The 24,058-nt window shown below is 49.9% G+C and overlaps 1 protein-coding gene across 1 annotated transcript in view; it reads left to right on the top strand.

Moving 5' to 3' along the window:
- The window catches only part of ADARB2 (adenosine deaminase RNA specific B2 (inactive)), a 133,573-nt gene that overhangs the window by 105,967 nt on the left and 3,548 nt on the right, over nucleotides 1-24,058 (top strand). Inside the window, exons 7-10 of the mRNA XM_045162569.1 lie at nucleotides 6,743-6,857; nucleotides 15,015-15,183; nucleotides 16,401-16,552; nucleotides 21,311-21,479. Of these exons, the coding sequence (XP_045018504.1) occupies nucleotides 6,743-6,857; nucleotides 15,015-15,183; nucleotides 16,401-16,552; nucleotides 21,311-21,479 (605 nt within the window). The remainder of the gene's footprint in view (nucleotides 1-6,742; nucleotides 6,858-15,014; nucleotides 15,184-16,400; nucleotides 16,553-21,310; nucleotides 21,480-24,058) is intronic.

Raw genomic sequence — 24,058 nt, 5'->3', positions numbered from 1 at the left:
CGGGCACCAGCTGGTGGCATGCGTGGTGGCCCAGGGGGTGGCGCTGGTTCCTGGAGAGGGAAGCACCAGGTCAAGGGCCCAGGTGTGTGTCCCGCAGTGCTGTGTCCAGGAAGCGAGGACAACAACCTTCCCCACCACGGATGTCCAGCTGCCTCTCCCACGTGTCTCACACAGGAAGCACGTGGTGGTGGATCCCTGGTCTCAGGCCTCCATGAACTTGAAGAACTGCCCAGTCAGCTTCAGTCAGCGCTACAGGTGTGCTGTTCAAAGCTAGTTAGCAATTTTAACCAACTTTATTTCTCCTTTGGGAACCGATTCTCATGGTAAAGAGATGAGATTAGTGTCCAAGTCACGAGATGAAGGGTCTGAGAGCTCAGCATTCGGAGAACGGCGTTGATGTCCTGGTAATTTTTCAGAACAGGTGTGAGGCTCCCTTGCTATTCAGGCAATAGCTAAACAACTGCTCCCAAATTTAACAAAAGCTAAGAAAGTAAACGCCGCTTCCTCTGAGGGGCTGCGCTCCCCACAGAGAGCCCTTCCCTCTTGATGCACAGCAGTGATTCTTCTTGTTTACGTCGTCTTCGATCCAGATGAGCTCAAACAGCCATGAATCAGCCCCAAACAGAGGCCCTCATCTGTGCACGTCCTCATGTTTTCACACTAATGAGAATTTAAAGATTCTAATTAGACCCAGATGCAAAATATCTCCCTGAGAAAGCACCAAGGCAACAAAAGCAGAAATATCACATTTTCCAATGTGGTTTTAGTTTTCTTCTACATGTTTATTGTATTGAAGTTAATTGTTAAAGCAGTAACTGCTGTTAACATGTTTAAATGAATGTGTCTATATCTAACCATTCAGATAATTGTGAGTAACTACAATTTACCTAATCGATATGTAGATACACTGGCATTTGTGCACACAACCTCAACTCTCAATTATTCAAGATAACAAACGTGGGGTCTCCTTACTTCCCCTCAGCTTGCTGGTCTGTGGACAGGTGACCACAGCGGCCCCTCTGGGTCTATATGTAGGTGAAGGAGATGGGCTGCCCTGGTCACTCAGCTCCAGGCAGGCCCCCAGCCCTGGGGGGATATTCAGTCAGGGGCTCCTTCAGACTGAGGACCCCATCTGACTCATCTCTGGATTTCAGAAGCTTGAAATCAGACTTGAAACCCACTAGTGTCTTGCTCAATAAATTTTGATTAATTTCCCTGCCCTGGGGTGGGGGTTTGGGGGCGCTCCAGAGGCCCCAAAGGCAACATACACTTTGGGGTTTGTGGGGTGGGGGAGTGGTGTGTGTGTGCGATGGGGGTCTTGGGGTAGGGGGCTGTGGAGGGTGGGTGTGTGTGTGGTGTGGGGGTGTGTGTAGTGTGGGAGTGTGTGAGGGGGTGGGTGTGTGTGTGGTGTGGGGGTATGTGTGGTGTGCGTGTGTGTGAAGTAGGTGTGTGTCTGGACGGTGGATGTGTGTTGAGGATGGGTGTGTTGTGGTATGGGGATGGTGTGGTGTGGGTGTGTGTGGGGTGTGGGTGTGTGGGATGGGGTGTGTGTGGGGTGGGGGTGTGTGGGGTGGGGTGTGTGTGGGGTGTGTGTGGGATGGGGTGTGTGTGGGGTGGGGGTGTGTGGGGTGGGGGTGGGGGTGTGTGGGGGGTGGGGGTGTGGGTGGAGTGGGGGTGTGTGAGGGGTGTGTATGTGTTGAGGGTGGGTGTGTGTATGTGTGTGTATGTGTGTGGAGTGTTGGTGTGTGTGGGTTGGTGGGTGTGTGTGGGGTGCGTATGTGTGTGGGGGTTTGTGTGTGTGTGGGGGGATGTGTATGTGTGGGGGGGGTTGGGGGTGTATGTGTGGATGAGAGGGTGTGTGTGGGGGGGTGTGTATGTGTTGGGGGTGGGGGTGTATGTGTGGTGGGGGGATGTGTATGTGGGGGGGTGTATGGGGGGGTGTATGTGTGGGTGTAGGGGTGTGTGTGGGTGGGGATGTGTATGTGTTTGGGGGGTATGGGGGGTATGTGGGGGTGTGGGTGTGTGTGTGGGGGTGTGTATGTGTGAGGGGGTGGTGTGGACACTGCTATTACCAAGATGATCAGGAAGCTGCCGCCCGGGCACCGGGCTGACGAACACAACGTTCATCAGTGACCCCAGAACACCTGGCCCGAGGCTGACAGCAGGATGGACGAGTCAGAAAGACGAGTGTAGACCAACCAGGCTGCCGGCAGTACGGTCAGCCTGACTCCAGGTGATAAAAGATCAGCAAATGGCCTAACTGGTGAGCATCTTCTCACCCCAAATTGCCAAATTTTCACTAAACTAGGCTGCATGAAGCTTTGATGTGTGTGTGATTGCTCCTTACAACCAATGCATTCACATATCCGTGCCCAGGGGTGTAGGTCAGGTCAATACACAGCTTTCTGGGCCCCTCGATGTTCACCCGTCATCCAGGTTCTTCGAAAGCACGCCCAGCAGATGGCACACCTCGGGGTCAGGGTCATCCAGGGAGCAGGAAGGGACGGCCCAGGGGAGTCGTGGGCACCAGAGAAGCTGTTACTGGAATGGCCATCTCGACCATCACTGTCCAAGCTCTGTACCAAGTTCAGAGTTTTTCCATGGTGCCGGGGAAGGGTGACAAAGGCCTTCCACCTTTCATACCTTCCTTCAGATTCGTTATAGGCATTCAGTAATTCAAGATATAGAATAATTGAATCATTGCACACGTGTTCACCAGTCCCTGACTTTGAAATGAATGAGGCTTTATTGCCATTGTCAGTAAACAGGAGCCGTGACTGAGGCCCAGAGCCCAGCTTTTCCTCGGACCCAGAGGAGTGTTGAGAGGGAGCCTGGGGAAGATCCTCGCCTGTTCATGTTCATGGGGCCCCCTCTGAGCCGTGCCCGCCCTCTGGCGGCCTGATGACCATTCCCGCAGCTTTTCTCCGGCCTTCCCAGTTCCGGCCGCATGGACACAAGTCAGCCCCACTGCCTTGACCGCTGGCAGCCTGCCTCCGCCTCCGGATGCCCACTCACCTCGTGTGCTGTGGACAAGGTGGACAGGAGGGCGAGAGTGCCCCATCCTGCCCTGCCCATATGCAAATCTAACCTTTCTGATATTCCAGCAGCATAAACCCGAAGGCGGGATTTCAGCAGGAAAATATTTACCCACAGCTCTCTCCCTCATAATCTATCGATTTTAATATCCTCCCCACTTTGGCTGAATGTCAATTTTACCCCGAGGACTGCTCCTGCAACTCATTTTATTTACTTAGGCCTTTCAAAATATTAGTGTTGGAAATAAGTGGAGTTTGAGTCTTTTGGTGGTCCTATTTAAAGTTTATTTTTCCTATTTGAATAATGCTGGTAATTTGCCTTGGTAATTGGGGCCGGCGGGCAGCATGCGGACCACATACACACAAGTAGCATCGCGTTCCTGTTTTCGTTGGGAACGTGAAGCTCATTAAATGCCGAGCCAACTTCCCCACTTAACCTCTGGAAGCAGAGCCACCTGATGATCACCATCGTTTAACCAGAAGCCAGTCCGCTCTCCTCCGATTGCTTCTGTTCCAAGTGTCCAACCTGTGCCACGTTCTGCACGAAAAGCATCAGCAGACCCCAGACGGAGCTCGTCAGGCCCTGAAGGGGCTGGGAGGCTCTGCAGACTCTGCAGCCCCCACCACAGTCATCCTGTCTGCTCCTGCAGAAGATAAGGGGGCATGGGTGAGGCGGCAGGCCCCTGGGCATCACGTTTCCTCTCACTGTAAACCCCAAGAGAGGCTGTGACCCACTTGCGGAAGACAGAGTGACCCTCTCCTGCTACCAGGGACCTTCGGAAGCTAAATCACCAGCCTCCAGACATCCTCTTTTTCATATTTAACAAGGAATTTGTGTTGGAAATGACGCTTCAGCTCATTATTCAGGATTTTTGCAGTGTGTCTTTAGAGCTTCTCTGCAAAGCTGGCTTCTCACCCATTCCCACATTCAGCCTCTACTGCCCCACCCAGACCCCACCAGACTCTCCCTGTCCACTGTCCTGATGGGCAGACCACCCACCCTGAGGGTGCCAGGAGGGGCTTCACCACAACTCTTGCTGGGCTTGTGCCCAGGGACTGAACCAGACCAGACTCGGGGGTCTCTGTAGGATCCCTTCCCTCCCCACAGGATGGACTAGACCAGACTGGGGGGTCTCTGTAGGACCCCTCTCCTCCCCATCAGGGACGGACTAGACCAGAAAGCATTGATGTTGCAATGTGCAGCCTGTGGGCTGGAAGTTCAGTTCAGTTCAGTCACTCAGTCGTGTCCCACTCTTTGCGACCCAATGAATAGCAGCATGCCAGGCCTCCCTGTCCATCACCAACTTTCAGAGTTCACTCAAACTCATGTCCATCGAGTCGGTGATGCCATCCAGCCATCTCATCCTCTGTCATTCCCTTCTCCTCCTCCCCCAATCCCTCTCAGCATCAGAGTCTTTTCCAATGAGTCAACTCTTCCCATGAGGTGGCCAAAGTACTGGAGTTTCAGCTTTAGCATCATTCCTTCCAAAGAAATCCCAGGGCTGACCTCCTTCAGAATGGACAGGTTGGATCTCCTTGCAGTCCAAGGGACTCTCAAGAGTCTTCTCCAACACCACAGTTCAAAAGTATCAATTTTTCAGCACTCAGCTTTCTTCACAGTCCAACTCTCACATCCATACATGACCATGGAAAAACCATAGCCTTGACTAGACGGACCTTTGTTGGCAAAGTAATGTCTCTGCTTTTGAATATGGTGTCTAGGTTGGTCATAACTTTCCTTCCAAGGAGTAAGCGTCTTTTAATTTCATGACTGCAATCACCATCGGCAGTGATTTTGGAGCCCAAAAAAATAAGGTCTGACACTGTTTCCACTGTTTCCCCATCTATTTCCCATGGACCAGATGCCATGATCTTCATTTTCTGAATGTTGAGCTTTAAGCCAACTTTTTCACTCTCCTCTTTCACTTTCATCAAGAGGCTTTTTAATTCCTCTTCACTTTCTGCCATAAGGGTGGTGTCATCTGCATATCTGAGGTTATTGATATTTCTCCCAGCAATCTTGATTCCAGCTTGTGCTTCCTCCAGCCCAGTGTTTCTCATGCTGTACTCTGCATATAAGTTGAATAAGCAGGGTGACAATATACAGCCTTAACATACTCTTTTTCCTATTTGGAACCAGTCTGTTGTTCCATGTCCAGTTCTAACTGTTGCTTCTGACCTGGAAAGTGGACTGGAAAGACCCCCTCAAAGTTTGCTGTTGGTTGGGGTGCTCGCCTCCACCCTAGGAGACTAAAGGAGCTCCACGGAGCCCATGGAGGCACCCTGGAATCTGAACTTACAAAAATAATTCAAGACACAAGCTTGCTTTTGAGCATTTAGCTGCTTCTACCATAAACCAAATGGAGAAAAATCAAATTATCTCAGAGTCTGATTAGTTGGGTTTGCAGTAACCAGAGTTGACTGTATGTATTAAATCTCAAGTGATTAAAACATTAAAAATTCCTAGTGTTAAATTAGACGGTAAGTCTGCATCTCCCAACGTGAATTCTAAGTTTCTGCCTGGCTCCTAACACACCACGTAATCAACAGCATTTACACATACAAATCCAACTATGAAGAACTACATGCAGCTGCAAGCATGTATGTGATCTAATTAAAGCCAATCACTGAAAATAGTTGCAGTGCTGGGGATGAGGAGATGGGGGCTGGGGAGATGGGGGACTGGGGGGTGGGGGGTGGAGAGGGTTTGTGAGGGAAGGAGGCCTGAGCACAGAAAGCTCCAGGCTGAGTTCCTTATGAAGCCCCAGTCTGTTCATTTCCGAGAAGGTCTGAGGAGACACCTCAGTGCCTTAACAGAGGACATGCACTTTTCCAATGCAGGTGGTTATTCACGATTCTCTTCTTCTGACTTTTAAACCCAGAAAAACTAAGGGTCATAGTTCAATATATAAACATTCCATAAAATTCCCCTGGCAAAACTACAAGCGAGACTTTTCAAAGCCACCCTAGAAAGTAATGCTGGTTAAATACCAAAGAAGCGAGACGTCTCAAAGCCGCCCTAGGAAGTGATACTGGTTAAATACCAAAGAGATAAATTTTAACCGGCTAAATACCCCTGTACATCTTAATTAGACTGTCCTCCACCCAGAGTAAGAAAAGTTAAAGAAATCTTTGCTTTTTTCTTTCTACATTCACCTTTATAAAATGTTAATTGAGAAATACGCTTAACATAAATGTCAAGGACCCCTTAAAAGGATAAAGAAAAAAGGCTTGTAGGGGAGATGTTTAAAGGAAGGTCTTGATGGAGGACGGGTGGTTCAGAGGCTGGATGGGGACAGGGTAGGAGGGGGCAATCAGAAGCGGGGGTGGGGAGCTCTGGACCCCACCATCCAGGAAGCACCTGGAAAGTCACTGAAGAGAAAGGGCGGTTCCCAGATGTTGGGGTGATTCCTGGGTGTTGGGGTGATTGGTTCTGTGACACAGGGAAGACAGTGGGAACTGGTTGTCAGTGGTGTGAGCACCAGCTCCCCCGCAACTGGAGGAAGTCTCTGCTAGGCGGGAAGGAGGCAGGGACAGTCCCCCCAGGGTCCTGCTTGGGGGCTCATTCCCCAGGGCCATGCTGGGCCAGAATCGCTGTGGCCAGCTTGCCATCTTGAGGCCAAGGGGTCACAGAGCGGGCGGTGGGCCACGGGCAGAGTGGAGGAGGGAGGAGGCGCGGTCACAAGGCTGCTGCTTGTGTTTTCCAGGAGTTCGCAGATGCCGTGTCCCAGCTGGTCACACAGAAGTTCCGAGAGCTGGCTGCGGGCCTGGCCTCAGCGCACGCCCGCCACAAGGCGCTGGCCGGGATCGTCATGACCCGAGGTAACGCCTCCCTGCCGGGAACAGGGGGCAAGCCTGGAAACAAGACCCCCTCCCCATGAAGACACGGAACAGAGCAGACAGTCCACCCCCCAGAACCCCGAAGATGACCGGAGGGCACAGCAGTCCCTTTTCGTCAGGCATGTCCCCACACCTCGTGGTCGGGGGGACCGCAGCATCCTGTCTACAGGAGCTCAGCCAGGGTCAGGCCCCACAGGGAACCCCTTACCGTGAGATTCCTCAATCCCCCTCTCAGGGCTCACACCACCCTGAACAAACCCGTTGCAGGAGACAGAAGGCAGGCCTTCTCCAGCCCCCACCCCTAACTGCTCACGGACGGTGACAGAACAGTGACAAACAGCCCATGAAGGCTGCTCTTACCAGCCAGGTTCAAGAAAGTGATGCTTAGTTTTAAACCATCAATTTGGGTGAAAACATCTCACTATTAAATAACCTACTAATAGTAACTAGCCATCTGGTTATTTGAATTCAACTGTTTCTAGCTGCAAAGTTTGGGGTGAGCTGGTAATGACCTACCAGGGAACGATTACTGTCCAAAAGCGTGGGTGTTAGAAGCCAGACAACTGGCCCGCTTCCCTCTCACTCTAGACACCAGAGGCTTCTCCAGGGCCACCAAGTGCAAGGCCACTGGGGTCGGGGCAGCAGTACGAGGACACTCACTCAGTCTTTCCACGTTGGGAAAACAGAAATGAAAATGCCTCCTCCCAGGGTAAGCTGGTGACTAGGACACAGGACATGAAAAGCTCTGAAATGTAAGAATCACTTTATAAGGGTAATGCTCTAAGTCAAAAGCAAATCTCTTCTGTCAGTGACACTGTTGAATTTGGAGCGGGTGCCCCACTGGAGCCACCAGCATTCGGTAACCCTGCCACTCTGCCTTGATAGAATAAAAAATGTCCCAAACTAAGGGCTAAGAGCCCCCCTCCCCAGTCCAGACCACTGCCGCTGGAGGCAGCCCTCCATCCACACGTCCACAGCAGGCAATCCACGTAAAAAAACTAAATGCATTGGTTGACCAAAGTGTTCATTTGGGGCTTTCCATAAAATGTGATGGAAAACCTCAAACGAATTTTTTGGCCAACCCAATATAGCATGGGCTTCCCCAGTGGCTCAGTGGTAAAGAATCCATCTGCCAATGCATAAACACAGGAGCCACAGGTTCAATCCCTGGGTTGGGAAGATTCCCCTGGAGGAGGGTGTGGCAACCCACTCCAGTGTTCCTGCCTGGAGAATCCCATGGACAAGAGGAGTCTGGCGAGCTACATAGGGTTGCAAAGAGTTGGACAGGACTGAGATGACTGAGCACATATGCGTGCAATATTACATGAATGTGAGACTTTACATGGTAAACCTACACTGATTAGTAACTTATGACCATGGAAGAATAAATTACTGAAATTTACTTTTCCTGTTATAAAGAGAAGGTTTAGTAAACTTGTTGATTAAAAAGAGATTGGGAAATATTTTGCAAAACAACTAATAGAAATATTTTCAAATATTCACTTACTTAAAGGTGATGGGTAATGTAATAATAATTCTAATTCAGTTATCCGAGCAAATGCCTAAGAAACTCTAAAAGGGGGTGATGTCTTTTTCTAGCTTTTATAACATACATTACAATGTTATAAATTAAGTTTACTTTGAAATAAAACCTGACATGTCATCCCCTCCATTTTTAGGCAGGAAGCCAGTTCGCCCACATCAATTATCTCACAAGTGAGACTGATGCCGTTTTGTAGCCACTCTGAAAAATACAATGGCAGAAATATATACTTATGAACAGCACCGCTTTTACCTTTATGAAAACACTGCATTCACTGGGAAAAGCACAAAGAGAAGAGAACTTAAAAATGGAAGTTTCCATCCTTGCCCCCAAGCAAACTCGGAGGCAGACATTTTATTTTATTTTATTTTATTTTTTAACTTTACAATATTGTATTGGTTTTGCCATATATCGACATGAATCCGCCACAGGTATACACGTGTTCCCCATCCTGAACCCTCCTCCCTCCTCCCTCCCCGTACCATCCCTCTGGGTCGTCCCAGTGTACCAGCCCCAAGCATCCAGTATTGTGCATCAAACCTGGACTGGCGACTCGTTTCATATATGATATTATACATGTTTCAATGCCATTCTCCCAAATCATCCCACCCTCTCCCTCTCCCACAGAGTCCATAAGACTGTTCTATACATCAGTGTCTCTTTTGCTGTCTCGTATACAGGGTTATTGTTACCATCTTTCTAAATTCCATATATATGCGTTAGTATACTGTATTGGTGTTTTTCTTTCTGGCTTACTTCACTCTGTATAATAGGCTCCAGTTTCATCCACCTCATTAGAACTGATTCAAATGTATTCTTTTTAATGGCTGAGTAATACTCCATTGTGTATATGTACCACAGCTTTCTTATCCATTCATCTGCTGATGGACATCTACGTTGCTTCCATGTCCTGGCTATTATAAACAGTGCTGTGATGAACATTGGGGTACACGTGTTTCTTTCAATTCTGGTTTCCTCAGTGTGTATGCCCAGCAGTGGGATTGCTGGATCATAAGGCAGTTCAATTTCCAGTTTTTTAAGGACTCTCCACACTGTTCTCCATAGTGGCTGTACTAGTTTGCCTTCCCACCAACAGTGTAAAAGGGTTCCCTTTTCTCCACACCCTCTCCAGCATTTATTGCTTGTAGACTTTTGGATCGCAGCCATTCTGACTGGCGTGAAATGGTACCTCATTGTGGTTTTGATTGGCATTTCTCTGATAATGAGTGATATTGAACATCTTTTCATGTGTTTGTTAGCCATCTGTATGTCTTCTTTGGAGAAATGTCTATTTAGATCTTTGGCCCATTTTTTGACTGGGTCATTTATTTTTCTGGAATTGAGCTGTAGGAGTTGCTTGTATATTTTTGAGATTAGTTGTTTGTCAGTTGCTTCATTTGCTATTATTTTCTCCCATTCTGAAGGCTGTCTTTTCACCTTGCTTATAGTTTCCTTTGTTGTGCAGAAGCTTTTAAGTTTGATTAGGTCACATTTGTTTATTTTTGCTTTTATTTCCTATATTCTGGGAGGTGGGTCATAGAGGATCCTGCTGTGATGTATGTCGGAGAGTGTTTTGCCTATGTTCTCCTCTAGGAGTTTTATAGTTTCTGGTCTTACATTGAGATCTTTAATCCATTTTGAGTTTATTTTTGTGTATGGTGTTAGAAAGTGTTCTAGTTTCATGCTTTTACAAGTGGTTGACCAGATTTCCCAGCACCACTTGTTAAAGAGATTGTCTTTAATCCATTGTATATTCTTGGGAGGCAGACATTTTAATCATTTTAAATTTTGCTCTTGTGACTCTAAATACTGTGCTGGTTCTATGTTTCAAGATTTTCTATTCTAAATCTTATCAATTGATTCACACTATTAAAAATGGATACTATGTTATTTTCCATTTCTGTATCTATAATATACACTTAACCCTTTGCTTTTCACCCTGTTAGATTGGATGGGGCGTCTCCACTTTCCATTTTGTAAATTGGGGCTGGTGGTGTCAACCCTGTCTTCCCCCGGTGGCGTCTCTGCATGTGGATGGATTTTTATATCATCAGCAATGGCGTTCATACTCTCTTCTGTGTTCTGTGCCTTGGCCGTCTCCTCTATCTCACCTCCGCCATGGGTTTAAGACTGAAGCCACTAAGCAGCATCCACACTCAGGATGCTGTAAGTTGTGTGGCAAAGTCAGGTGGCTTGCAGGAATCTCACGGTTCTCAGTGCAGGCGGGGGTGCATCTCTGAGGAAAGAGCCTGTCCCCCTATTGGGTCACATCCATCCTCAAGCCCCCCACCTTTCAGACCATGTGACACTGAAGGTTGGTCCGAGCAGCTAGACTTCCTTAAACCACTTGGGGGGGGGGTCACATGACCTCCAAGCCCTCGCACCTGCGGGGTGCACTGGTGCTGGAGTCTCTGCCCGCCGGACCGGGGGTCCCATACCACCCGCCTGGACCGCTGTCTCAGCATCCATGCCATCCTCCTTCTGTCTCTAGAAACATCTTTAAAATGCATAGGATGGAAACTGAATCTCCACGTCTCTAGGAGCTTCTTAACCCAGGTCTCTTGCTCCTGGGAGGGTGAGCTGGGGTGTCTGAGTTCACGCTCGCTTGCCCTGGATATTTTCCAGGGCTTTTCTCTGCTCTCTCATCCAGTATCTCTGACTAGGAATGTCCTAACTAACATCTGTTTGCAGTGGTCGCCCCACCCCTGCCATGGGAGGGCACGGTCTTTTTCACTTGAATGCTACATAATTTCATAGGACTGTGTAGGTGTGAGCCAGTCACCTTCCCTGACATGTTTAAGTCATTTATTTTGCAATTTTTCCTGTATCATTTATTTGATAAATTCCTTCTTTCATTCACATTTTTGTCAAATTTTCAACATTCTCAGCTAACTCCCTGTCTTTCACCTTCCTGTTAATCTACCTTTTACTCTGTGTTCCTGGAATTTTCCAGGCAAGAATACTGGACTGGGTTGCCCTTCCCTTCTCCAGGGGATCTTCCTGACCAAGGGATCGAACCCAGGTTTCCTGTATTACAGGCACATTCTTAACCATCTGAGCCACCAGAGAAGACTTGCTCTTAATATACCTTTTACTTTGTGTTCCTGGAAATTCCCTGTGTATGTGACAGCTCTTCAGCTGCCCCGTGTTCTAATTTTTGCAAGCTACTGTCCACAACTCCTGTCTTGTCCTCTGATTCCTATTTCTTCAGAGGATGCTCTTCTTGTTTCACTGCCAGCCAGTCTCTTCAGGTTTCTCTGACTCACTAGCACATTACTGAGCCTGTCTCTGGTCCCTAATCACAGTGATTCCTCTGTGATCGGTGGCGTCTTTCTTTAGTTTCAGTTTTTACCTTTTATCCTCGTTATGATTTCTGTCTGAACATCCACATTTGTGAGTAAAATATTGGTCCAGTCATCGTACGCACCGCGCACGGATTTCCCACCCGAACAGAAATGCTGCCCACCCCACCCGCCCTGTTTCCCCCTGCAGGTGCCTCCTTGAGTGGAGTGGGCAGGAGTTGGTCACCCACAAGGGACCACCCGAGGCTGAAGCGAGGAGATGAACCTCCTGCCAGGTGTCCCTCAACCCCACGCATCCGCTCCAGGGGGGCAGCCCCTGAATTAAAATGGGACACAGGCTCTGCCTGCCCTCAGCCCAACTCAGCATCATGCTTTCTCTGCGGTCAGAGCTGGAAGGCAGGCCCATTCCCACACCCTCCACTCACAGGTCCTGGCGGTCAAGCCCCGCCCCCAGCCACGCTCCCCCTGGAACCCCTCCTTCCCGTGGGGCTGGAAATGGAGGAGGATCAGAGCCTCTGGACCCAAATCTGGACCGTGTTCCAGTGCAGCCCGGGTCAAGCTCTGTTCTGACGGTGCCCATGATCCCACGAAGAAGCAATTTCTGAGCAGCTGTTTGTCATGAGTCTCAGTTGATATGAAAATTGTAATTTTGATAGCATTTTCACATACTCCTATCAGTTGATTGCACCAACCCCGAGAAGTGGGAAAGGAGGGAATCTTTATTATCAATTTGAAGAAGTACAGACACCAAGACCAAAAGGTCAGGTAGCCCTCACATCTGATGGGGGGAGGGGGTGTGCAGAGCTAAGATGCAGCCACAGGCTCCAGTCCTTCATCCACGTGGCCCCGGACACAACTCAAGGCACAGTGCTGAAGATCTGTCCATGCAACTGCTTAGGTCTAAGGTTATGAAAGAGCCAAAAAAGCGGTTCCCTAGTGTATATTTTTAGTTTACATTTAAAACTGTCTTTTGCCAGCTTGGCCTGCAAAAGTTAGAAGCTTTGGTTTCACTCTTTCCCGTTTAAGTTAACTCTTTCCCATTTAAGTTAACATGCAGCTTTAATAATACATGAATGCCTGGGATTTATACCTGCCCTGAAAAAACACACCTCCTTGAAGTTGGGCAGCGGAGAACACAGCCCAGGACAGCCCCATCCAGAATGCCAGGCCCTCGGGGCAGTGGCCAGGCCTGTCTTCTCTGGGAAAACTGGAAGCGCTGATGAGCTCAGCACTGGAACGTCAGCCAACCTTTCAGAGTCATGAGATGTTAAGAGATGTAAGAGGTGCCTTGTTGAGTGCATTTTGCTCAGGTGAGCAAGGAGGTGGAGAGTTGGGCTGGACTCTGGCTCGAGAAGAACTGGCACTTAAACATTGCTTTCCCATTGGCACTCGATAGATCCTGACAGATCAAATACAGTTGAGACCTCTTTCCATCACCAGGAGCACAAAGGAATGTCCACCTTCACAGAGGCCTCACAGAGGCAGGATTCAAGGACTTTGTCCCCATATTCCTAAATGCTTTCTTTTCCTCTTTTCCTGAATGACTGGCAGTTGCTTCGATAGTAAAACTAAAAGTGGGGTATTTTATTTATGCCCAGGAGGATGCAGGGGAGATGAGTAGGAGCAAATGAACTGGACAGAAGCCCCGTGCTGTGGTGAAAGATGGTAAATGATGAATTGGATTCCAAGGAGTCGGTCATAATAACAGTTTAGTTGACAAAACGTCTCCATGGAGACACAGGGCACATTGAGATTCCAAGGGGCGGACACTTCGAAACAAGGAGTGTGATGGACAATTGATTTTAAATCTGGGGTTTAAACTGTTAGTTTAAACCACAAAATGCAGGACAGATTTACCACTGACCCCACATAGCATGCGTGCTGACTTATTTATGGTAAATGTCTCCCCTTAAAATGGAGCAAGAAAGAACATGAGGACCACCCAGCCCACTCCCGGCTCACATGCAAATGAACAGGAGTTTAGAAGAATTCACCAGGTCCCACCGGATCGGAGCTCAACCAGGTGATGGGCAGCAGCCCTGACTGTGGGCTACATCCCAGAAATGCCTATGTCCACCTGCATCAGGAAGGTGACATGTGTCAGGAGTACATGAAGAAGGGAAGATGACTGAACCTGGGCCGTGTTCTTCTGAAATCAGACGCTACCATCAAAGCCATTCAGATGCCACATGTAGATGGTCATCAAGTCATAGCCCAGCATGTAACTGCCCCAAAGATTTCATGGGGGAAAAAATCAACTCCCTATTTTCTCTGGTGGCAATAAACTATCCCCATCTTTTTTCCAGTCTCTAAATTTAGTGGAAACATAACACTAAGTTTGTTAGTGAACAAATAACAGAAAAAACACTAACATCTAGTGTTTGTCTATGTGCCAGGGGTAGCTTTAGGGTGTTTAAACCATCTTATCTTTTTCAACAAAATATTCCACTTTCTCCCTAATTATGGCCATCAGTTGTCCACGCTGGGCACAGCTGCTTGTAAAAGAGGTGGCTGGAAGGGAGGGAGGAGAGAAAGAAAAGGATAGAAGAAAGGAAGACGTGTCAGGAAAGCCACGGAGTTCATCAGCTCCGATTGCCCCCCCACACCCACCAAGGCGGCTGCAGGTCCAAGGATGTTCTGAGGGGTCGGAACTAATTAAGGCACCAATGAGAAGCTGGGTAAAGCTGTACCTTTGAAGAGCTTTTGATTTTCAGATACGTGTACTGGGGGAGGGGGGTCACTCCGGGAGGAGCCCTTGGTACCCTCTGAGTGGAGGCATGGCTCTCAGGAAAGCCAGGACTCAGGATTTAACCTGGAAATCAGGGTCTCAGCTCCACCGCAGGTCGGGTTGGCTCAAGGTGGTCTCACAGTCCTGTCTCCTGTTCCGCAGGGCTTTGTGACCCCACCCCAAGCCCTGGGGTTTAGGGCTCTGGACCCCCAGCAGCAGGAGCTGCTTTCCTTACTTACATAACAATATCCCTCAGAGCTCCCCATAGACCCGAAAGCCTGGCTAGGAAGCAGCTTGTCTAGCCCTGGACAGGACCAGAGGGGACATGTGGGCATCAGGCCCACCCTCAGGGAGTCTTCCAGTTAGGGGGTGATCCTTGGCCAAGGGTCAGGTGGCGGCTGGGTTCCCGGGTTCCCCAGCACCTTCCGCTGGCCAGCTGGCTGTCTATTTATAGATAAACTTGAGACTCAGGTTGTGGGGAGGAGTGGGGACAGATGGGGAGAGCAGACTCAGTGCCCGCAGGGAGGGCAGTGGCCGCGGGCTCTGATGCCTCCTCTGTTCCCCAGGCCTGGACGCCAGGCAAGCCCAGGTGGTTGTCCTGTCCTCGGGGACGAAGTGCATCAGCGGCGAGCACATCAACGACCAGGGGCTGGTGGTCAACGACTGCCATGCGGAGATCCTGGCCAGGCGGGCGCTGGTCCACTTCCTATATGCACAGCTGGAGCTGCACCTGAGGTGAGCACAAGGCCTGCACCTGTGTCCCTCGGTCCTGGTGGCCCCTTGGTCCTGGCCAGCCCTGCACCTGCCAGCGGCCGTGCCCCGAAAGCACACGGCTCTTCACTGGGCCGTCCCAGGGGCATCTCGCTTGAGGACCCCCTTGGCAGGGGCAGACTCTCGGTGGACCCGAGCACAGCAGGCATCTCAGCCAGGTCTGCTGTCCCCCACACCCGCTACCACAGGGTCCCAGCAGCCGCACAGAGCGGGGACAGGCCCAGGGGTGCTGAGCAGATGCACAGGGAGCAAGGCCTTCATACACTCTGGGAAGTTTTATCCGAGCCCCTGATCTGCAGCTTCTCCTCAGTTCCAGGCCCGCGGTGGGTCGGCCTGGGCTGAATGTAGGGAAGAGAGCTGGAGATCTCACCTAACGTGGGGAGGGGTTTCTGCCCTGAGTGTCCAGGTCAGAAATGTTTCCAAACACCCCTGACTCTGGGTGTGTCACCATTGCCCGGGCCTGGCTGTGCGCTGGCTCCCAGCTGCAGGCTGGGGGCAGGGGGAATGGACACCCGGGCCCCTGCTCTGGGGGACCGTGGGGAGGGGACCAGCAATGGCTGCAGAAAGCCAGGATGCGCGTTTGCCCCAAGGTTCCGGGGAACTGTGGCTGGGGGGCTGGCGTAGAGTCGGGAGGCAGAGAGGCTGGTGGGACACCGGGGGTTCCCACGCTCCGCCTGTGTGAGGAATCAGCAACGGGGCAAGACGTGTGAAACAGCTGGACCCGGAGGAAGCGGGCGGTGACCTGCAGGACGGGGGTGTGGGCGGGGCCGCTGGAGGGCCGCAGCCGGGCTCCTCCATGCGGGGGTAGGAGCTCCTCGGTGCAGGGGTCGCTCCTCCGTGCTGAGGGGAGGCTCTTCTGTGAAGGGGGCTCCCCTGTGCGGGCTGCCGGAGGGGTCCACGTACAGAGTTCCAGGGGGGTTGCGCCTCTCTGTCCCCATTCTTCATCTGACTCAGAACCTGGTACAGTGTAGACGATCCCCTAGGGAATGCGAGGCCCTATAACCCCCACCACAGACACGCAATCAGGGTCACGGCCCCGAGGACGCAGATCGGGGAGGACCGTGGGGGCCAGACCCAGGGGGCTCCACGCGGGGGGAGACACGCGCGAGGTGCGGGGGCGGCTGTGAGCCAAGCCTGGGGGCCCAGCCGCGAGTCGCGGCTGAGCACCCGCCCGTCTACAGCAAGCGGTGCGAGGACAGCGAGCGTTCCATCTTCGAGCGGCTGAAGGAGGGCGGCTTCCGGCTGCGAGACGGAGTCCTGTTTCACCTGTACCTGAGCGCCTCGCCCTGCGGAGACGCGCGCCTGCACTCACCCCACGAGCGCGCGGCCGAGCGTGAGTAAGCGGGCTCCATCACCAGCATCACCAGCGTCATCACTGTCACCCGAGTCCTCAGTTCAGTTCAGTCGCTCAGTCGTGTCCGACTCTGCAACCCCATGAATCGCAGCACACCAGGCCTCCCTGTCCAACTCCAACTCCCAGAGTTCACTCAAATTCATGTCCATCGTGTCGGTGATGCCATCCAGCTATTGCATCCTCTGTCGTCCCTTCTCCTTCTGCCCCCATTCCCTCCCAGCATCAGAGTCTTTTCCAACGAGTCAACTCTTCGCATGAGGTGGCCAAAGTATTGGAGTTTCAGCTTCAGCATCAGTCCTTCCAATCAACACCCAGGATTGGTCTCCTTTAGGATGGACTGGTTGGATCTCCTTGAAATCCAAGGGACTCTCAAGAGTCTTCTCCAGCACCACAGTTCAAAAGCATCAATTCTTCGGCACTCAGCTTTCTTCACAGCCCAACTCTCACATCCATACTTGACCACAGAAAAAACCATAGCCTTGACTAGACGGACCTTTGTTGGCAAAGTAATGTCTCTGCCTTTTGAATATGGTGTCTAGGTTGGTCATAACTTTCCTTTCAAGGAGTAAGCATCTTTTAATCTCATGGCTGCAATCACCATCTGCAGTGATTTTGGAGCCAAAAAAAATAAGGTCTGACACTGTTTCCAGTTTCCCCATCCATTTCCCATGAAGTGATGGGACCAGATGCCATCACTTGATCTTAATTTTCTGAATGTTGAGCTTTAAGCCAACTTTTTCACTCTCCTCTTTCACTTTCATCAAGAGGCTTTTTAGTTCCTCTTCTTTCCCATCTCTTTCAGAATTTTCCACAGTTTATTGTGATCCACACAGTCAAAGGCTTCGGCATAGTCAATAAAGCAGAAATAGATGTTTTTCTGGAACTCTCTTGCTTTTTCCATGATCCAGCAGATGTTGGCAATTTGATCTCTGGTTCCTCTGCCTTTTCTAAAACCAGCTTGAACATCTGGAAGTTCATGGTTCACATATTGCTGAAGCCTGGCTTGGAGAATTTTGAGCATTACTTTATTAGTGTGTGAGATGAGTGCAATTGTGCGGTAGTTTGAGCATTCTTTGGCATTGCCTTTCTTTGGGACTGGGATGAAAACTAACCTTTTCCAGTCCTGTGGCCATTGCTGAGCTTTCCAAATTTGCTGGCATATTGAATGCAGCACTTTCACAGCATCATCTTTCAGGATTTGAAATAGCTCAACTGGAATTCCATCACCTCCACTAGCTTTGTTCATAGTGATGCTTTCTAAGGCCCACTTGACTTCACATTCCAGTGATCACACCATCGTGATTATCTTGGTCATGAAGCTCTTTTTTGTACAGTTCTCCTATGTATTCTTGCCACCTCTTCTTAATATCTTCTGCTCCTATTAGGTCCATACCATTTCTGTCCTTTATTGAGCCCATCTTTGCATGAAATGTTCCCTTGGTATCTCTAATTTTCTTGAAGAGATCTCTAGTCTTTCCCATTCTGTTGTTTTCTTCTATTTCTTTGCATTGATCGCTGAGGAAGGCTTTCTTATCTCTCCTTGCTATTCTTTGGAACTCTGCATTCAGATGCTTATATCTTTCCTTTTCTCCTTTGCTTTTCCCTTCTCTTCTTTTCACAGCTATTTGTAAGGCCTCCTCAGACAGCCATTTTGCTTTTTTGAGTTTCTTTTCCATGGGGATGGTCTTGATCCCTGTCTCCTGTACAAAGTTACAAACCTCCGTCCATAGTTCATTAGGCACTCTGTCTTATCAGATCTAGTCCCTTAAATCTATTTCTCACTTCCACTGTATAATCCTAAGGAATTTGATTTAGGTCATACCTGAATGGTCTAGTGGTTTTCCCCACTTTCTTCAATTTAAGTCTGAATTTGACAATAAGGAGTTCATGATCTGAGCCACAGTCAGCTCCCAGTCTTGTTTTTGCTGACTGTATAGAGCTTCTCCACCTTTGGCTGCAAAGAATATAATCAATCTGATTTTGGTGTTGGACATCTGGTGATGTCCATGTGTAGAGTCTTCTCTTGTGTTGTTGGAAGAGGGTGTTTGCTATGACAAGTGCGTTCTCTTGGCAAAACTCTATTAGCTTTTGCCCTGCTTCATTCTATACTCCAAGGCCAAATTTGCCTGTTACTCCAGGTGTTTCTTGACTTCCTACTTTTGCATTCCAGTCCCCTATAATGAAAAGGACATCTTTTTTGGGTGTTAGTTCTAAAAGGTCTTGTAGGTCTTCATAGAACCGTTCAACTTCAGCTTCTTCAGTGTTACTGGCTGGAGCATAGGCTTGGATTACCGTGATATTGAATGGTTTGCCTTGGAAACGAACAGAGATCATTCTGTCGTTTTTGAGATTGCATCCAAGTACTGCATTTTGGACTCTTTTGTTGACCATGATGGCTACTCCATTTCTTCTAAGGGATTCCTGCCCACAGTAGTAGATATAATGGTCATCTGAGTTAAATTCACCCATTCCAGTCCATTTTAGTTAGCTGATTCCTAGAATGTCGATGTTCACTCTTGCCATCTCCTGTTTGACCACTTCCAATTTGCCTTGATTCATGGACCTCACATTCCAGGTTCCTATGCAATATTGCTCATTACAGCATCGGACCTTAGTTCTATCACCAGTCACATCCACAACTGGGTATTGTTTTTGCTTTGGCTCCATCCCTTCATTCTTTCTGGAGTTATTTCTCCACTGATCTCCAGTAACATATTGGGCACCTACCAACCCAGGGAGTTCCCCTTTCAGTATCCTATCATTTTGCATTTTCATACTGTTCATGGGGTTCTCAAGGCAAGAATACTGAAGTGGTTTGCCATTCCCTTCTCCAGTGGACCACATTCTGTCAGACCTCTCCACCATGACCCGCCCGTCCTGGGTGGCCCCACATGGCATGGCTTAGTTTCATTGAGTTAGACAAGGCTGTGGTCCATGTGATCAGATTGGCTAGTTTTCTGTGATTATGGTTTCAGTGTGTCTGCCCTCTGATGCCCTCTCGCAACACCTACCATCTTACTAGGGTTTCTCTTACCTTGCACATGGGGTATCTCTTCATGGCTGCTCCAGCAAAGCACAGCCACTGCTCCTTACCTTGGACGAGGGGTATCTCCTCATGGCTGCCCCTCCTGACCTTGAACATGGAGTAGCTCCTCTTGGCCTTTCTGTGCCCACGCAGCCGCAGCTCCCTGGGCGTGGGATTGCTCCTCTTGGCTGCCTCCCCTGACCTCGGGGCATGGGGTTGCTCCTCTCAGCCGCTTCTGACCTCAGGCGTACGGTAGCTCATCTCGGCTGCCCCTGACCTCGGGGCGTGGGGTAGCTCCTCTCAGCCCTCCTGCGCCTGCGTAGCCGCAGCTCCTTGGGCATGGGGTAGCTCCTCTCAGCCACCGCCCCTGACCTCAGGGAGTGGGGCAGCTCCTCTCGGCCGCTGCCCTGACCTCGGGCGTGAGTCCTAGTGCCATATAAAATGGCAAAGAAGAGATTCAGGCTCTAGCCAGGGGAGAGCCAGGCATCCCCAGGCTCAGCCTCTCAGCTTGTTTCTCCCTTCCAGAGAAGACTCAGAGGCCAGTCCAAACTGGACCGCACATTGCCAAGTACTGGTTGGTAGCACAGTCAGTCACAACCTGAAACCTCTTTGAGTAGTGCAATGACTCTCTTCCCCAGAGATGGCCTCTGGGTGCTATTAATATGTTGGAAAGGAACTTCAGTTCTTAGAAACCATGAGAATATATGCCAAGAATTATCTGAGATCTGTAAGAGAAGGTGCCCATGTAAACTCAAATGTCATCTATTGTTCAGTGAGGTATGCAAAAGAGTAATGCATTTTCATGAATTCTAAAACTTATATAGAAACCTTGTAAAGAAGGCATCTACTGTCCATCCATGTCATCGTGTGTATATCAGTGCTGATATCACTATGATATTTCACATATAATTTGCATGCAAAGCAGTTAAGCATTTTTATAATACAATATAATGCAGACTAAGTGTACAGAAATTTTTTAAAAAGACAAAGTAGTAAAGTTAATCTGTCTTGTTCAAGCCAGTGCTTCATGTAACTGTGGTGTGTGTGGGTGTGGGGGCTCTGGAGAGGAAAGATGGGGAACAGTGACAAGGCAGTACCCCACCTGCTGGTGTCACTTCTGGGTGTAGAGACGCCCCCCCACCAGACCCTTGGGAGCAGCTCTGGGCTCCCAGGTCCCATCTCAGTCCCTCAACCTAGGAGAGAGGTAACCCCACTGTCCCCATTTTTAGATGAAGTAACTATCACAGTGGTCTTAAGTAGTTTTTCCAAGGCTACACAGCTGGGAGACCATAGAGCCAGGACTCAGATTTAGACTGGGTTTGAAGCCCGCTGCCTGGAAACTAAGTGTGGTTTCTGAATGGCCACAAAGGTGAAAAGAACTTCTCAAGAGGTGAGTAGGAGCCCAGACATCGATGCTGTACACGCGGCTCCTCTTCTAGCCTGCCTTTGTTCAGTGTTCAGAGACCAGACGGCTGCAGAGCCTCTGATGGTCACTGTCCAAACTGTGGTGCGACGCTGGCCGAGCTGGACCAGGGCGGAGTCATGTCCCAGCTCCTCCACATCTACATGAGCCCGTCCCGCCCAGAGGTGCTGCCCAGTACCCCCTCACCCGTCATACGCGGCCCCCCACCCCTGTCTTACGTGGCTCTCGTCCCCTAGTGAGGCCCCCTTCCCACCCACCCCCCAAATCTTACACGGCTCTCATCTCCTAGTGAGCAGCAGCAAGCACCTGGCCAGGAAGTTCCGGGGGCACCTGCGCACAAAGATCGAGTCTGGGGAGGGGACGGTGCCTGTGCGCGGCCCAGGTGCGGTGCAGACCTGGGATGGCGTCCTGCTGGGCGAGCAGCTTGTCACCATGTCCTGCACAGACAAGATTGCCAGGTAACAGCCCCTTTCCTCACACGAGAGCCACCCTGGTGTGGGGAGGGGGACAAGGGCTGTGGTCCCGGAGGGGGGCCTAGTCTGGTACTGAGGTGCACCCTGCAGTCCCGGACTCTGTCCACATGCCCCACCTCCCTGGAGAGTCAGGCAGAGCTGTCAGAGGGGCAGCCGAGGCTCAGAGAGGCAGACGCTCAGGGACTTGCGGAGCCGGGCAGCAGGGACCCCAGGCCCTGGACCCTGACCCTGCACACGGAGGTGGCCCAGGTACACTCGGCGCCCCTGTGGCTTCCTGGGCTACGCAAGAGATAAAACCTGAGCCCCTGTAAACAGGGATCTAGAATCTTGAGGGAAATGACCAACAGGCTGCAGGAGAAACAGGGCTGTTTACTGCCCTGGAGGGACCGACCACCCTGGCCCAACCGCATAAACCGAAGCACTGATTTCTGCAGCAAAAAGAAGTGCCCGTAGCATCAGCTGGCTCCTCTGTCAGAAGAAAATGCGCCTTCCTTTGTGATGTTCTCACCCCTCATCAAGAGGGAAAAGCAGCTGTGTCCAGCATGAGGGAGTCCTCCTGCTACCCCAAGAGTGCTGGGCCTCTGACCAACCCCTAGAAGGTGAAGTGGACAGATGATGCAGAATTGAAGATTCACCGTCTCTAGGACCTCAAACATCAGGGGACAGAGAGTGAAACTCGCTACGAGGCCAGCGTGGTGTGGGGCATCGACAGTTCTCACGGACATGGCCGGTCTTTCTGGCCTGGCTGTGAGAAGCGATCCTCCATCACAGGCGAACACCAGAACGCCACCTCCTGAAGGACGGGGAACGGGTTTTGGGGGTCTTTAGCTCTTGTCTCTCAGAGTCCAGAGGCTTATAAAAGTCTAAATCTTCTGGAACTAATGTTCCTTTAGATATGGTTTCTAATTTTAAGCACCTGAACTTGATTATCGATTGCAATGTGTCTTTAAATGAACAGATTAAAACTTTCTCCATAAAAATGAACTGCAAGTAGTTACAGCTGCTGTCCAGGGACTTCTGTGCTGAGATCTCGGGCCACGGGGGTCCCTCCCTCTGAGTGTGGGCAGGGCAGTCTGGGCTGGGGCCGCCCGGGCAGTCCCATGGGTCCTCCGGGCACAGAGAGTGTATCCCTCATTAAAGAGGCCAGCTTCCCAGAATCGCCCCTCAGGTATCGTTGGCGTTTCAGTGACCGACAGACAGACACAAACGTATTTCTTTAGGATTATCTACACCGAAACCAGATCTAGAACTTTCTTCTCTGTCAACATTGCAGTGATATCACTTTTGAACTAGAAGAAAGGCATTCTCCCATTACCTCCAGAAAACTGAAAACTCTCCAGTTTGTATTCAGGATGACTTTGGCTTTATCGACAGCATTGGCTGGACAAGTTAAACTCCTACAGCCAGGCCAGGAGAAAGCTGATCATCTCTGCTGTGAAGGTGATTAGGAGGAAGCCAGATACAGAATTTGTTTGTCTTTAGACAATCCCACAGCCAGAACCATTCAGATACAGTTTTGTTCCAAGCCAGTCCATGGACAGCCTCTGGAACACTGACCTCATCGTTTGAGAAAGGGCTTTGTTATCCATGGGGATGTCCACTCTGCGGCATCTCATGCCTCCAGCAGTGTCCTCTCCTTCATACCTTTCAGACACCACCTCTCTGGGAAAATCGCCCACCAAACCCCAAGGACAGCCCTCCACTCCTTTCAAGGAGACAGGATGTGACTCACAGAAATGACCACAATCATTTTTTTAAGTGAAGTTATGCAAATCGGATAGGCTAAAGTAAACGTTTCATAAAACCAATGACTGTTTAAATTGTGGGACTAAACTGTTTGTGTGTAAATATTACCTTTTATATTCCACTTGAGTTTTATGTGGGTGAGCACATTACTTTAATGACCCGCACTTATGGAGGGGGGGATGCGCCTCCATCCTCGCCAGCCAGATGGCTGCCTTTTCTTGCATGAGATTAAAAGATGTTTCTCATTCACCTCAATGCTTCTGAGGCAAATTAATATCGCCAGCTAAATTGCTTGTGTTTTTGGAATAAAATTTAAAGAGAACTTTTTAAAGCAATTGGTGTCACAGGTTCCCAGAGCAGACTGCTCTCCAGGTAGGCCTGCTGGTTTGAGCGTTCGGTAATTAATGGAAAGAATTCCGTGTTAATTGACTGCTTCGGGAAAGGGAAATATAATGACTCCTTATTAATCATGAAAGGAAATGTGCGGCGTGGAGGCCCCACAATGATCGCTCTAACCGTAGAGAAATGTTAATTAATGAAAAGAACAATGATGTAAGAAATTAGCTGCGTGATGCTTGTGCGGCGGATGGAGGCTGGATTTTAAGCACATTATTTAGAATGGAAACCGCAGAATCCTGCCTTAAATAACACATACGCGGAACCTTGTTCCACCCAAATTTAGGGGAAGTCTGACAAGGGCCCTGTCACCTTTGCTGGCAGAAGCCGACACGCACCCAGAGCAGCTTTCATTTCGGAGCCCCATGCTCTGCTCAGGGCCCCTGAAGTCAAAGCAGCCCAGAGCCCAGCGAACTCGTTGG

This window comes from Bubalus bubalis, chromosome 14 (assembly GCF_019923935.1).
Source record: "Bubalus bubalis isolate 160015118507 breed Murrah chromosome 14, NDDB_SH_1, whole genome shotgun sequence".
In the NCBI taxonomy this organism is placed as follows: Eukaryota; Metazoa; Chordata; class Mammalia; order Artiodactyla; family Bovidae; genus Bubalus; species Bubalus bubalis.
This window is presented reverse-complemented; position numbering and strand designations above follow the sequence as displayed.